The following is a 15,333-nucleotide window of genomic DNA, read 5'->3' on the forward strand; positions in this document are numbered from 1 at the left end:
TATAGTTTCTAATAGGTGTCATTTCAAATACGAGAAGCCATACTCCATTGACTTTATTAAAAATAATACTGCTTTCCTGGCATGCTCACCACCTCCTGGCATCTTCCTGAGGCTGATCTTCTTTGAAACATTGCCGTAAACTTCTCAGGTCCTGGGCACACTTATCCTGGCCTTGTTACTGCCCAGTGTCTGGTTGTTCCTAAGAGGTCACTTGGAAAAGTACATCCAGCCTCAAGTGTCTTCTCTTTTAGCCACCTCAGACTAAAGAGATTGCAGGCTTGTTTAAGGATTCATTTGTTTGCTGAACTGTGGCTAAATCACGGACCGCCGCTTTGGAGGCTGCCGGCTTATTCTGTGCCATGCTGTGGGAGCAGTACCCTGCAGAACTAATTCTGCTGAGAAACTGCCTGTGGTTAAACCTCTGACAGCTCCTGTCTTCCCTCAACTCTGAGAGTTACCAACGAAAGGGGCCAGGCTGAGAGTCCTTGAGGCTGAAAGCCCTCTGTCCACAGAGCAGCAGCCGGGCTCTCTTCACAACCCCCTTCTGGAAGGCCTTCGCCCTGCCTTGGAGGGGCTCATCTCCAGGGGTGAGAAAGGTAGCTGGCTCTGTGGCGTGGCCTCTCTGAGAGGCTACATGGGACGTGGATTCCCTCAGCTCAGTTCACAAAGGCCCACAAACATCTGTCAGATAGAAATTTGCTTCCAGTCATGTCTGCCCTGGGCTGGATCGAAACAGGAGACTTAGTGCTGTTACCAGTCCCCTGAGCCAGCCAGTTCTCCCAGTTCCTTTGTTCCTGAATTCCCCTTGGGCTCCTCTCAACGGGTCTTTTGTTTGATTTAGAGACTCCACTCAGCTTACACGTGGGTATTTTAGATACATCCGTCTTGCACAGTCTGGGTTGAGCAGTATTTAAGCTTAGTGGCTCTTGCTTTCCCTGTTTTCCCCCTCCATTGTGTGCACTGGGTGTTCTCAGGTCCTCTCCAAAACTTGACAGGGACCTGTCAGAAGTGGCTCATTTTTTGGTTTTATCTCTGTGGCATCTATCAAATGCAATTGTGGTGCAGTCCTTGACTGGAGCAGCTTCAGTCTATTTCCTGCCCGCACTGAGTCACTAGAAATCACCTAGGTAATGGATAATGTAAGAACATTTCAGATGAGAACCGCAGAGCAATATCTGGGGGAACTCTGGGAGAGTGTTTAGGCAAATCTAGTGGTAACCCCCTCGCCTCAGCGCTAAGGCAGTGTTCTTTCCTGAATGTGTTTTTATAGAGGGAGAGTCGGGCTCCCCCCAGATCCCTTTCTTCAGTGACTGCAGCTTGAGGCTGGGGAAGAAAGAACAGATGGTCTCTTCTGAGACTGAAAGTAACACCCCTCCATGAACCAAGCCAGCAGTTGCCTCCACCTCCTTTGGGAAGAAGCATGTCCCCTCCACAGCAGGTCTGATCAGGGTCTCCCATATGGCAGCATTGCTGCTGTGTGAGGGACCTGGCCTCATTCCTGTAAAGGGCATGCCAGGAATAAAACCTTTCTTGACTTTGCTGTCAGCGCTGTCTCTTTGCTTCCATTTCCTGCCCTGTCCTAATCTGTGCTGTTGCAGGGGCAGCGGGCCATGTTCCGCCCCCACCCCCATGACCCACATGCTCTCCAAGCCCTACCACGGATGCAGCAGGAGGCATAGGACCCACCCAAGATCACAATTTTCATGCTGTTCTTCGTGTTGATTCTGGAATCTCCATCAGTTGCAGGTGTTGACGTTAAAGCACATGCCAAGCTGTCTTTCTCCCCCCTCCCCCAAACCCAGCAAGTATGCCTTGTCTTTAGCACACGAGTGAAGAATTCAGGGAGAGAGAGAGAGACACTTCAACCCTGTGGAATCCTTCGCAGAATAGAAATCCCCTCCTCATTCCCCCTGTTCTCAAAGCTGGGGCATGCACTCGAACTGCAGCAATAGCAAAGGGCACATGAAGAAGTCCCCAGTAGAGTAAATGACTGCACATACGTGGTTTTCCATCTCCCTGAAGCTGTGGCAGGATTCCCAGCCTCCGTGCTATATAAAGAGCTGATTGGGGATGAGAGAGAGGAAAGCAATGAGTGCACTCGACCCCCCCGCCCCAGCAAACACGGGGAGAAAGCAGGAGGGAAGGTCCCTTTTGATTTCCTTGTCTCTGTGCTTCCAGGTGTCGGTGGATCTCAGCAGCAGCTCAATTCGCGTGGCCGTGCTGGAGGGGAGCAGCCAGCATGTCCTCGTGGAAGGGAGACTCACCCACAAGATCAACACGGAGAGTTCCCTATGGAGTCTGGAACCAGGGAAATGCATCTTGGTAAGAGCGGCCTCTTTTGGGCACCTCCTTCTCACAGTCACGCAGCGGGAGAGCGGGAGCAACACGCACATTGGCTTTGTGTGTCCTTGCCCTTTGACCAAGAAGCAGCCATTTGCAAAGCCAGGGTGGTAGCAGCCTTTGCCAAATCAAGGGGGCCTGACTTGGCTCCACCACCAAATGCTAAATCGATCTCTTCCCTCCCTCTGCAAATGACTCACACTTCCACTCCCCACCACATCCCTTCACTGGCTGTTCCAACAGCACGTTCGAACTCCCCACCCCTCTGCCCTGGCTTCTACTGTCTCTCCTCTCTTGCCCCTGAGCTCAGCTTGCTCTGCTCACCTTTTTGGGTATGCCTCTCCTTTCCTGTGCCTGGAACCTCAGCCCTCCTCGTTCTTCTCCTTCAGCTCCCTCCTTGAATCCTGCTGGCTCTCCCCTCTGCTGTCTGCTCCTGTCTTGCCCAACCTCAATCACCACTTAAACACGTGTCCGTGATCCACCGCTTTCTACTGTGAATCACATGATTCCTTCCAGCCCTCCCCTCCCTCTGTCTCTCCCCCGTCCTGTCCTGTGTCATCTTATTTAGACAAGAAGTTCTTTGAGGCAGGGACTGTGTCTCTCCCCTTCTTTAACCTGTGATGTGCCTTGCACAGTTGTGGCGTTGTATTAATACTTATTAGAGATGAGCATTAGTTGGCACAAGGGGTGGGAGCTGTGGTCCCTGCTAATCCGGGTGCTCTGAGCTCTGCCCCTTTATTTCGAGAGCGGTAACTGGGCAATTCTGCAGACTTAATCAACTGGCAGCTGATTAAAGGGAGGACTTCACATTGTTATCACATTTCCAGTGCGTACTAGCAGTCAGTGCCCAAACGGCACCGCGGTGGTCCTGCTTCCCAGCCTGTGGCAGCCTCGTCCAGAAGAGGATCTCCAGGGTCCTGCCCACATGGTAGTTTTGTCAGCGCTATCTTGCTTAGGCTTTTATCTCGCTGCCCATCTCTGTAATACATGGGCACCTTCCACATAAAATCCATAGCAATAACCAAGTGCGTAGTGGATTTCATGGAGTCTCTGGCATGTCTCCTTTCGGGGGTCAAAACTCTACTTGGAGGAGGGGTTTGCATTTGTTTACATTTTATTAATTTCCTCTCTTTTGATTGGTTGGGGCATAGGAGAGGAGGGAGGGTTGGGGGTGGGGGGCTGGGAGCAGGAGGGGGGCGGAGGGCTGGGGAGGTAGGAGGGAGGGTTAGGGCAGGGGGCATGGGGCAGGAGAGGGGGGTTGGGGCAGGGGGCATAGGGGCAGGGGAGGCAGTGTTGAGTGTCCTCCTTACTGTTCCCGCTATAGTTTGTAGGACTGGTTCTTGCAGACTGTTCTGGAGCTGGTGACTTTGCTGGCAGGGCTAGCCTGTGTGGAGTGACAAGAGCTTTCCTTTTCAATGGCCATTGAAAACCATCGTTAGCCCGGGGAGAGCCTAAGCTGGAGTGGGTGTAAATGCCCATTTAAAAAAATTGCTTTCCCACCGCTGATCTTGATCCAGCAGAAGTTGTGGTGTGGGTGGGGTGTTATTGACCCTATCTGCCCAAGGTGAAAAAGCTGCTCAGCGAAGCCTGGATGGGGATACTTGGAGCGGCTAGTATCAGTGCCCTACTTCCGCATGCACCGGCTGTCTCCGATACTGATTGGCTGCAGCGCCTGGGGGTGTAATCGTTAGCTCAGGGCCAGCTGACTGAGGGAGGTCTCCCATGGCTTCTCCTCATCGTGGATGGGAACCAACAAGTGTTGCAGCCACATCTGGCCATCTGGTCCTCCTAAGTCCCCCCTGCTGTGTAGCGGAAATTAGTCAAAAAAAGCCCCGATACCAGTCATGGTGGTGTTCCAATGTAGGCATCCCACTGCTGTCACATACCCTCAGTGTGGCCCATCCTCGCGCACATGCTGAGCCATTACAAGGATAAATGAAGGAACTGGCCACTTTATGCCGTTGATGTCCTCGCATCTAGTGAATCTTTAGACCCTAGCTTCTAGCGGGGAGCAGGCCAGGTTGCATTTAAGGTGTAGGAATAAGATGGAAGATAGGTCTGTGGCCACCCCTAGGCTCAGACTCTGGCACAAAGGGGGCTGCGCAGGGAAGGAGTGCCCCAGAGTTATAAAGAAATCTGTATGACGAGACCATGTCGTTGTAGTTAGTCTTGTTGCTCAAGTGGTAGCAAGTAGCAATGTTAAATTTCTCTGCAAGGAGAGCAAGTGACCTTCCTTGGGGCCTGGCTGTGCTGCTCTCTGGGGGGAAATGTACAGAGTGTGGCCAGCTCTGGCATCAGGAATAGCAGAAGATGTTGCACAAATGGACCAAGTGCCCCTTTCTTGAGTCTCCGCGTAGCTTCCTGCAATCTGGGGGAGAGGATTATTGGTGCTTCATTGCACCACCAGGTTTTGGGTCACTAGAGGGGACACCCCCCCCCCCCCCCCCCCCCGGAGGTAATGGAAAATGGTAAGCAGCCAGCTGGAGGGCAGAGGAGACACCTCAGTACGGTGATGCCCACTAGGGAGAGCACTGTTGCGGATGGTGTTACGTGGAAGGCCCTCTGAGACTATGGTGATGGGCAGCTGTATAAAACCCTATGATAGGTAGTGCTAAGAAAACTGGAAATCTAACCAAAGAATTGTGTAACTCTTGGATGGCCTCTGTGGGAGAGAGAACCACATCTTCTAACCTGTCACCTCTTTAGAGAATGTTAAAGGAGCAGATAATAGCGATGTAGTTTACTTCGATTTTTCCAAAAAAGGTTTTAATAAGGCCCCTACTAGATGAATAAGGAAAACAAACAAGAAACAAAGACATTCTGTAGGAGCTTTGCAGATTGTGCAAAGGTTAGTCGTGGGAGTTCCCAGGTCAGCAAGAGGACTTGTGTTTGTTAAATAACAGTGATTTGGAGGAGGAAGGGGACAGCAAGATGGTGAAGTAAGATCAAGGGCCTTCTCCAGCTCCCGTTGGAGTTGACGAGAGTCTTTCATTGCCTTAAACAAGCTGGTTCAGGCCATCAGTGAGTGAAAACGATGGAGGATTGTGAGAATCTCCAGCTGGCTTCTAACATATTGATGGTGGGAGTGTGGGGTGCAGGGCAATGAGGCAGTAGATGAAATTACACTTGAAGGTAATTGGAGAATAGTGAGTAATTCTCAAGCAGGACTGTCTCCTTTGCTGCTCACAGAATAGACACGAGTGGTTTGCTGGTTCCTTGGCTTCATTCATTGTTTGCAATTCGACCGTTTGTTAATGAATTGTTGTAACTCTTGCTTGCGCACAGCTCCCTGCGAGCATTTGTACGTGAGCTGTACGGGTTAGGTAAACCGCCTGGTATTGTTTCTGGTTTGTGATTGGTTGAGCAACACAAGCTTGTCCTTCTGCAGCACTTGCCCATTTAAAATCCAGTGGTGATGACTTCACGGCATTGCACTCTGAAGTTTTATTTCACACAGATGTTCTTGCTGGCCAAACTTACTGTCACCTCCGTGCTCACAGGAAGCGAGAGCAGCCAAAGCAAACTCATAACACAGCGAGTGACTCTTCATGGGGGATCTTTGCAGCGTTCCCCGCAGCTGGCGCATTGGCAGCAATAGTCCAACCTTCTCTGTGGGATCATTGTGGGGAAAGGGTTAGGAGTTACTGAGATCAGCGACGAGCGATTGCCCGCTGCACAGAAAACAAACAGGTGCACAGCATGCTATTTGAGCTGAACACACATAGGGTGACCAGATGTCCTGATTTTATAGGGACAGTCCCGATTTTTGGGTCTTTTTCTTATATAGGCTCCTATTACCCCCACCCCCGTCCCGTTTTTTCACACTTGCTGTCTGGTCACCCTAAGCACACATCAGCCGAGCCCCACGCACAGAGCTGCTTCTGTGCGCACAGCAGACATTTTACCTGTTGTCAAGCTGTCCATCTTGCAGGCACTGGGAGCAGGGACAAGATTGGTACGAAAGGTGGCTTCTAGATGGAGGCAGCGTTGTTGTAGCAAGGTTGGTCTCAGGCTATTAGAGAGACAAGGTGGGTAAGCTCAAAAGTTCATGTCTCTCATCAGCAGCAGTTGGTCCAATAAAAGATCTGACCTCACCCACCCTGTCTCTCAGATGGCTTCTAGTGTCTCAGCCGTTCTAGCCAGACCATAATTGAGGCTAGGGCCATCTGCCTATTCAGGGAGGTGATGTCCGCTCTGCTCCCAGCGGTCTGGCTGTACTGAGTGGATCAGTCTGCTGTTCAGACTGATTTCTTTTCAGTTGAAATCCATCACTTTTTATCTTAGTTTGAGAGATTTCATCTCTCTCCCGTGCAGGCTCCCTTTATCTTCCACAATCCCATCTCAGTTTTCCAGGCTGTAGATATGTACTTTCCCTTAGCCCATGGAACCTGCCATGCCCCTCTAATTGCACGCCAGGTAAGTATAAAGAACAGGAGTACTTGTGGCACCTTAGAGACTAATAAATTTATTTGAGCATAAGCTTTCGTGGATTGCAGTTCTCCCCATGCCCTGCAGCTCTTTGATTACACAAGGGTGTCTCCTCATCTGCTTCTCCAGCTCCCTTTTCTGTACCTTCCAGCTCCCTGCCTCTCATCTGTTCCTCATCTCAGTTCCAGCTTCCTCACCCCATCCTGCACCCTGTCTCCTCCTTCCCCTGCTTGTCTTATTCAACATTTATTTTCCCTATTTTCTCCTGATTATTATTAAATACAAACCGGGCTAATGGGGTTAATTTTCCTTGTAATCCATCCACCCCATCCTAGCTGCTCTCCTGTACACCTGTTTCACCTCTCTGTTTCACTGTCCTATAGTTGTTGTCCCCCCATGCCACAGTCAACGTGTTTAACCATTTCATCCTCCAGTTTCTTATGCTGGTTTCCTCTGCATTTATCCTCCTCAACGCTCCCTTTATTCTCTGCCTAAAAGGAGCACCACTGCAGTGTCTTGTTTAATTATGTCCAATTTGCAGGTGACCGGACTAAAGATCAATGTATTTTCCATCCTCTCCTCCAGCATGTTTGTGAAACACATTAGAGTCTTGGTCCAGTGAAGGACGAAATCCAATGGCTGTAATTTCCCAACCTAATTCTCTACCTCTTACCATTTCTTGATGTCTTTTAGTGCTTTTGGGTGCTAGCTGGACCAGTGCTCTCCAAACACCTACGCTCAGTTTTTATTGTCTCTCCAGCTTCGCTGTCCTAGCTAGTCTGCCTCTTTCTAGTTTCTCGGTGACTGTCGTGTGACCCTGTGTGAAGTGCCTTTGCAAACTCCTGGTACTGTGTATAATCTCCTCTGCATTCCCCTTCTCCATTACACCAGTTAGCTTGTCAAAGAGTGAGATTAAAATAGATTTGCATGAGCTGTTTTTAGAAACCTGTGCTCGGTGTTTTGCACAACACGTTTCCCCCCCACCCCCCAACCACCAAATGTTCGCTAGCCAGGCTATTTGAATTTGTTACAAAGTCCTGCCTAGAAGAGCCATGAAAGCACTTTTCTGCGTAACACCCAGGGAGCTACGGGGCGATGTTAATAATTGGTCTCTATTTCTCTAGATCTCCCCTGATCCCAGGTTGAAAATCGCCCTGACACCAGTGACCTCTCCTGCCTTCCATGAGCAGTTGACGACGGCTCCAAGTTAATTCCTTTAATGCCCTTGAGTAGGTTCCGCTGGAGCCTGCTGATTTTTAAGCAGGCTCCCCACCCTCCCGATATTCCCTCACTTGCTCTTGAACAATTCTGCTGCTTCTCTCGTTTGGCTCTTCACCTCCTTCTCCGCTACCTGATTGCTCATTACTGACATTCTTCTCTTGCTGGAGCTGAAGTGAAGTTGGCATTTAATACTTCAGCCCTGTAATTTGTTCCCCTTCCTACCTTGTTCTCTCCCTCCCCCTGGGATGTTATTTTTAAAAAGTCTTTTGCTTCCTCCCTCCCATTCACATCCCAACACAGCAGGTCTTGCAGGATCTGGACCACTGCGACAAGCTAACCAGGGTGGGGCCCAGTCTGTGCTTGATGGGAGACCTCCTACCTGTGGTAAACCCTCTGACTCTTGGGACAGTGGCTGCTGACCCCAGTGCCCCTGGGAGAGGCGCTCTGCTGCAGGGACTGGGTGCAAGGAGGTAGTGCTCTGCCCTCCTGAGTTGTCCCTCCACGGGGCAGCGGGCTGGTGCACTGTGCCTGTGCTGTCTTTCGGCTGAGACCAACACAATCCGCATCAGGCTCCTTGGCCTCACGCTTTGCCCTCCTCGGTGCTTAGCTCCCCTCTACCTTCAATCAGTTTCTTATTCCTCTATCCAATGTCTCATTCCGATCTCCCATCTCCTCTCCAGTCCCGTCCCATCGCCCTTGGAACCTCCTCCCTCACCCAGCCTGACCAGGCTTCCCCCTCGGCTCCATCTGTTCCACTTACACCTCGGTCACCTCAGCAAGAGTCTTACCTGAATCCCTGGTGACACTGGTCCCTCAGATCCTCAAAGGGGAGATGCCTAACTCCCCTTGACACCCATGGAAGTTAGGCACCTCAGTGCCTTTGAGGAGCTGGGCCCCTGTGTCTATTGCTTTCCCTTACTTACAGTCCAGGTCCTTTCCCTGGCCGCCTCATTGCTTTGTACAGCTCTGAGCACACCGTGCTGTAGCAATAATACATTCCACACCAGGAGGGGTTAACTCCTGCAGCCTGCACAATATTGGCTTGGGTAACTTCAGGGGGCCTTTAGGGCGGCAAAATGAAGCTTCAGTTCTAGAAGGTGCCCTGCTGGTTCCCTCTTATAAACCAGTCCAGCTGCTGCCTTCGCCCTCCATTTCTACCAGAGGCGAATGACCCTTCTGTACAGCCTGTAAGGGGCTCTGGGCCCCTCTGGTTGAAAGGCATTCTAGACCCGTCACGTGCTGGCCGCTCAAGGCCCTGTACGCTCAGCAGCAGTCTGGACCTCTGTCCTGCAGAAAGACCCATGGTTTCTGGGGCCCCGAAGTGCTAAATTCAGCCATCAGCTGGAAGTCCCGGAGCAACTTCAGGGAAGTCCCATGGAGTTATACAGGAGTCAGACTTAGGTGGTCACAATGGTCCCTTCTGGCCTCAGGATCTAAGAATCAATGCGCAAAGTTTTGATTTGTATTGAATTCAATAGGGAAACGAATAGTGCAGTCAGGTCCGTATTTCTCTTTGCAATGCGATTCGGTTCTCTTGATGCTGCCCCAACAGGTTTGCTGTGGATTTGCAAAACCCATCTTTTTGGGCCATGTGTGTTGCGGTTTGCAGGGCGGTTGAGGCTACAGGGTGCTTCTGGTCTTTGGGATTTGTTGGGTCTGCTGCTGTCTGACAGCTCAGTGCAATCTTAACTCAGTGCTCTCGTGCGTCTGCATTATGATAGTCTTCAGTACATGAGCATGTGCTATTTTTTCCACTGGACCCCACTTCATTCAGTTGACAGGATGAGACAGTGTTCAGGGAATGATTTAGGATTGTGTAGGAAGGGTGCACTCCTCCCTTTGAACCCAATGGCAAAATTCCCTCCTTTTTTTTTTTTTATAGTGGGACAGGATCAACCCTTAATGAAGCTGTTGTCTGTGGCAGTGCTTCTCAATCGGGGGTCCAGCCCCCCCCCCATCTCCTCTCCCCACCCCCTGCCCAGGTCGGAAGCGGAAAGCTGGTGTCATGGAGCAGGCAGCCGCAGCGTTCCCTCATCTCCTGATGGTGTCCCAGGTTAAAGCTGCTCCTCAGCTCCCAGCCCCCTTTGCTCCCGCAGAGGCAGCCAGTAAGAGCCCCCTGGGTGGGGAGACTCAGCTCCGTGGCTGGCAGACCCCGCTGGGAACAGGGACCGCAGGGGAGCCTTCCCAACATACAGCCCCCTCCCTGTACCGGGAGCTACCCCCTGTCTGCACACAGCCCCTAGCTACCCTCTTGCTTGCACCCTAAGCTGTTCTCAAACTTTTTGAGCTAAGCTCCCCACTTTTTGGTTGCCCACCCCCCAACCTGGACAGTCTGGGTGGCCTGCTTAGGTGAGTCAGGGGGTGGAGGTGGCACTCCCTCTCTGGACCCTGCCGTCTGGAGCAGGCTCGACCCCTGCCCCCGTAAAATAGAAGTCAAACTATGCCTATGCCCAAGGCCCCTGCCTCGAGGCTCTCCCTGCCCCCGCTGGGCCATGGAGTTTTTAATAGCATGTTGGGGGGTGGGGGCTCAAAAAGAAAAAGGTTGAGAACCCCTGGTTGTAGGACCCCTGCCTCGCTTGTTGCAGAAATTGGAAGGTGTGTAGTGAATTGAGCAGGCGACTGCAGGAATAAAGCCTGACCTTGTGGTTTAGGCAGTTGAACGCTGCCTTGTAGAGCTGGATTAATCCCTGCCTCTGCCACAGCGTTCCTGTGTGATGCTGGGCAAGTCACTTACTCCAAGCTTTTTACAGCTGGTCACGCCCTGTGTTCCTCATCTTCCAGGTGCCCAATTTGAGACGCTGGGATCTGATTCGCAGGAGTGCTGAGCACTCGCAGCTGCAGCTGAAGTCGCTGGAAGCTGTGCTTGGCACGCATGACGGGCTCTCTAATGCTTACTGCTTTCGTGCCATAGACACCTCAAATTGGGCACCCATAATGAATGGACACTTGTCCTTAATCTCGCTGGGCCTCAGTTCCCGCTCTGTAAAATGGGGATAATGCCCCATGTGCACACACATGGTGGTTGTGAAGCATTCAGCTCCTGGAGTGAGGAGCGCCATAGAAAAGTGCAGGAGGGAATGAATAATTCTGCCTTCAGAGCAGGGTTTGATTTTGGAGCTTAGATTCTGGAGCATGGTTCTGCAGCAGATGTCATGGCCACGGCCTACGATTGCCGCTCCTAATGCAGAGGAGAGTCCAGCTGCACCCCGCTTAGTCACCTGCAGGTTGGCAAGCCTGTGAGTCTTTCCTGTCTCTAAAGCCGAACTGAGCAATGACCAGGGGAAGGAATGCACCAGTTTGGCTGGAATCACCATTGCTATCTGTGCTGGAATATTTTCCGGGCTCCTCTTGCCTAGAGGGCTTGATCCCAAAATGCTCCTGCCCTCCTCTCCTCTGTTAACCGGCTTCTTTCCTTTGCTCGGGAGAAAATCTCCTTGCTTCATAACTTTAATAGCTGTGCACTTCTGCCCATGTTTCCCCTCCGGAGCTGTTGAGAGCGTTGACTAAATTGTATTGTCTGACTTTATTGATGATTTTGCAGAGGTGCCAACGCATGCCATATATCTTCTTCACTGCTGAGATTATTGTTAAAATAAAAAACACACTGGGAAAAAAACCATCTCGGCTGGCCCCAGCACAGTGGGGGAGAGAAATACTGATTGCTAGGAGCTCCTATCTGTATCGGATTCCACGCTCCTGCTTCCATGTTTGTCTCAATGTGATGTTTACACATGTACATTTCTCCCTCACCTGGCTCTGCTGTGTCTCCCCCCCAGCCATGACTGCAGTCCAGGCTGTTGAAAGCGTTAGGAAGGAAAATCTTCTGCCCACCCTTCTGCTGGCTATTGGCAGAGTTGCTGGGGCTGTGTCTGAAGTTGGTGACTCTTCACATAGCGCTGAGGCTCCCAGGCAGCCTCCAAAGTGCTGTTTTTCACTCCTGCTAGCCGGTCCTTCAGACGCACGCCTGGCCCCGTCTCCTGTCACAGAGCAGATTCTGCATCACACACGCGGGGCAGGCATTCCCGCTGAGCAGGGGCGGCAGCTAAAAGTGTGTGACATTTCAGCCTCCTTCCCGCCCACGCTCGTGCATGGGAGATGAGACTGATGGGAGCTGAGGCAGGACTCTTTTCTGGGTTAGTGAAATGTGAAATCTCCGCGTCGAGGGCTCCTCTCTGGGCTGCACACGAGCAGAGTCGTTAGCTGGCTCTGAGAGGGTCTGAATTTCTTAATCAAGTGGTGCGTCTGACAGGTCCCTCCGCTCTGAGCCTGTGGGCGGCTAGGGGCGATTCCTGCTCGCTCTGCATCACCTTCCAGCCCTGTAAGCACACAGTTGTCTTTTATCAGCTCTCCTGCCTTTGCCTGGCATTGAGTTTAAAGAATAAGCTATAACCCCATTGCCAGGTGGTTCTGGCCCACCTCAGGTGGGGCTGCACCGCGACGGCAGGCATTGAAACCAGGGGCCGTACCCAGTTCAGCAGTGGCTATGAAATGCACGGCCTCTCGTCACGGCTGTTATGAAATGGAATCTATCCCTTCAAATAAAAGTCAGGGCCTGCGAATTATTGGCCTCACAGACCTGGGGATGACATCACTGCCAGCCAATCAGGAAGCTCCAGTTGTGCCCCCAAGTTCTTGAGCCGTTTCTTAATTCAAGATTTGATGCGTCTGCTGTTGGACTGGACTAGGGGGCATGCTGAGCTGGCTCTCCAGAGGGACACCTGCCATGCTGAGAGTGGGGTGAGGGTGGAGACTGCTGGCCCCATGTCTCTTTGAAGGAGAATCCTGGATGTCCTGCACTGCTTGGCTGCAAAACCAGCTGGCCCTGTGGTGGTGGTGGGGGGGAGGGTCGTTAAGAATTGCTATGGAAGGACAGGTTAAAAAACTCACCATGTGGAGTGAAGCAACCTACCAACTTGTCTAGTCATTAGAACAGACTGGCATTGGGTGTGAAGGGAGACACCACTCCCTGCTAAAGGGCATATGCCAGCCAGCCCCTTCGTTTGCTTTCCTACTTGTGGGCTGGGATGCAGAGAGAATCTGGAATGGTTAGCGCGAACCCCCCAGCCCACAGATGCCAGAGGCCCACGTGGGTGGGGGAGCGTTATCTAATTGCTAGAACCAGGACTCTAGCGTTCCACTCCCATCGCGGTCACTGACTCAGCGAGACGTTGGGTAAGTCTGGTCCCCGCTCTGTGCCTTAGTTCTCTTCATAAAATGGAAATACTAGTATTAAGGGTTGTAGAAGGAAAGAGAGAGGAACTCTGGGTAGACCCAGTGCAGAGAACCAGAATCCTGGATTAAGCAGCGTCGGAAGGTAGAGCGAATGAGGCAGAGGTCTCCCCTGACCCAGGTCTCCTGGGCTATGTGGCAGTGCGTAGCATGGTTAATCCCTTTCCCGCTGTGGCTGTACGTAGTGGGGGGCACACCCTGGCAGCCGTGTATGTTCCCACTGGACGGCGTAAAACGTCCTCCAAGGCACTGTTGCTTGCTAGCCCGGGGAACGTCCCCTTCAGTGGGCAGAGCTCCAGCTGGTGTAGCGCCCGTTGAGCAGAAGCTGCACAGTGAATGGTTGTTGGTGTGGGAGGGTATAAAGACTTGGGATGGGCACATAACTCACGACAACAGTCATCCTCTCCCCCCCACCCCACCCCAAATGAGTGCCCATAAAGCCTTCATCCTCCCCACACGGTGCCGCGTTAGGCCAATGCCCAGAGTTCCCACAAGGCAACTCAACAGCAAAGAAAACGTGCACCATCCCAAAATGATGTAAGCAGCTTTTCAGCACGTAAATGTGGTGTTAATGGCCGGGGTGTGAATCCATTGTCCTGTGACCCCACCGGAAAGCTAGACTCTCCCCTTTCTAGCTATATATAGTACCCATTTCGAACTCTTGGGGGCCATTGTCAAATGCCAAGTACTCCGTCTCCTGAGCCTTGGGCCGGTCTATCTTTGGGAGCTAAATTCCGTGTTTGGGAGGGAAAGGAGGAAGTCAGGCACACAGCGTGGGCTGGGTTTGGTCTGCAGCCACTGAGCAGTTTGGGATGCCAGCAGTAGCCCCATGGTAGCGGGTTAGTGGGCAGGGTGCAGGTGAGGGGGTCAGTGGTGGGTGATAAATGTAGGTTAGCCCAGAGATTTCTGGGGACAGGGAGCTGTTTGGAACAATCGTTTAATTTGATTTCCTTGTGTGTATCGAGACTCTCTGGTTGCAGCAGAACTTCTGTTGCTCTATATTTATTTTGCCCCCCTTGACTGGGAGCTGCCAGCCTGTTGATTCGTTGGGGTTAAAGTGGAGCCAGTGAAATGCTGTTGAGGAGCTTTTACAGCTGCTGCTTCTGGGCAAGCTCCGCTGCCCCTGCTTCCTACAGGCCCTGACGCTCCGTTGGGAGACCTCATTTCTTGTCTAGAGCGGTGACTCCTGGTCTGGGCTCCCCTCCAGCCCCAGGCCTGGCTGGCTGGCTGCACCTTGTCTCTTGCTTGCTGGGCTGACGGTGCTTTTGTGTCCCCAGATCAACCTGAACAAGGTGGGGGAGTACTGGTGGAGTGCCATCCTGGAGGGAGAGGAGCCGATAGACATCGATAAGATCAACAAGGAGCGTTCGATGGCCACGGTGGACGAAGAGGAACACGCCGTGCTGGACAGGCTGACCTTCGACTACCACCAGAAACTGCAGGGCAAGCCCCAGAGCCATGAGCTGGTAGGTCCTTCGCAGCTTGCGGGGAAGTGGGATGCTGCTGGCTGGGCAGATCCTTGCTGATCGCTTTATTCTGACTCCGCGCCCCAGGCGCTAGGGGATGGCTGCGGCCGGCTGGACTGAGTAGGGACTTAGCAGCAAGCGCTGTCCCTCCTCTTGCCCATTGTGACTGCCGGGAGCTGGAGACCTACCCTGACTCCCTGAAGGGCCCCAGCTGCTCTGACTCGAACGGATCCCACTCCATGAGCCAGCTCCAGGGAGCTGAGCTCCACCATCTTGCCTGCCATTGAATTTTTGTTAGTGTAAACGACGGCATACTCTGATGTGCACCCAGGAGAGCCATCCATTGCCTGGACCTTGCGTCCTGTGTGGCAATGCTGAGTTCTCCATCACACACACACCCCGTTGGCCCTCAGCAAGCATCGTATTCCCCACACCCTCCTGTGCAGGCGAGTCTCACGCCGTACCCTGCAAGTCACCAATGCCCAGTCCTCGCGGCCCGCCTGCCGTGCGTTCCATAGTCCGCAGTCCTCTGAGAGCCCTGCCAGCCGTTCTGGAGAGAGCTAGGCAAGGACTGACAGCAAGAGGGGGTCTTGTCCGTCACAGCCGGGCATGAAGGAGAGGCAATCGCCCAGGTATGCAGGTCCAAGAT

General features: G+C 52.4%; 1 protein-coding gene across 3 annotated transcripts in view; it reads left to right on the forward strand.

Annotated features, from left to right (window-relative positions):
* Positions 1 to 15,333, forward strand: part of NUDCD3 (NudC domain containing 3) — a 57,252-nt gene that overhangs the window by 37,212 nt on the left and 4,707 nt on the right. For all 3 annotated transcript variants that reach the window (XM_042859318.2, XM_005312363.5, XM_065584366.1), the window contains 2 exons: positions 2,179 to 2,322; positions 14,496 to 14,684. In XM_042859318.2, coding sequence (XP_042715252.2) covers positions 2,179 to 2,322; positions 14,496 to 14,684 — 333 coding nt within the window. The remainder of the gene's footprint in view (positions 1 to 2,178; positions 2,323 to 14,495; positions 14,685 to 15,333) is intronic.

The sequence above is a fragment of the Chrysemys picta genome, chromosome 2 (assembly GCF_011386835.1).
Source record: "Chrysemys picta bellii isolate R12L10 chromosome 2, ASM1138683v2, whole genome shotgun sequence".
NCBI lineage: Eukaryota > Metazoa > Chordata > Testudines > Emydidae > Chrysemys > Chrysemys picta.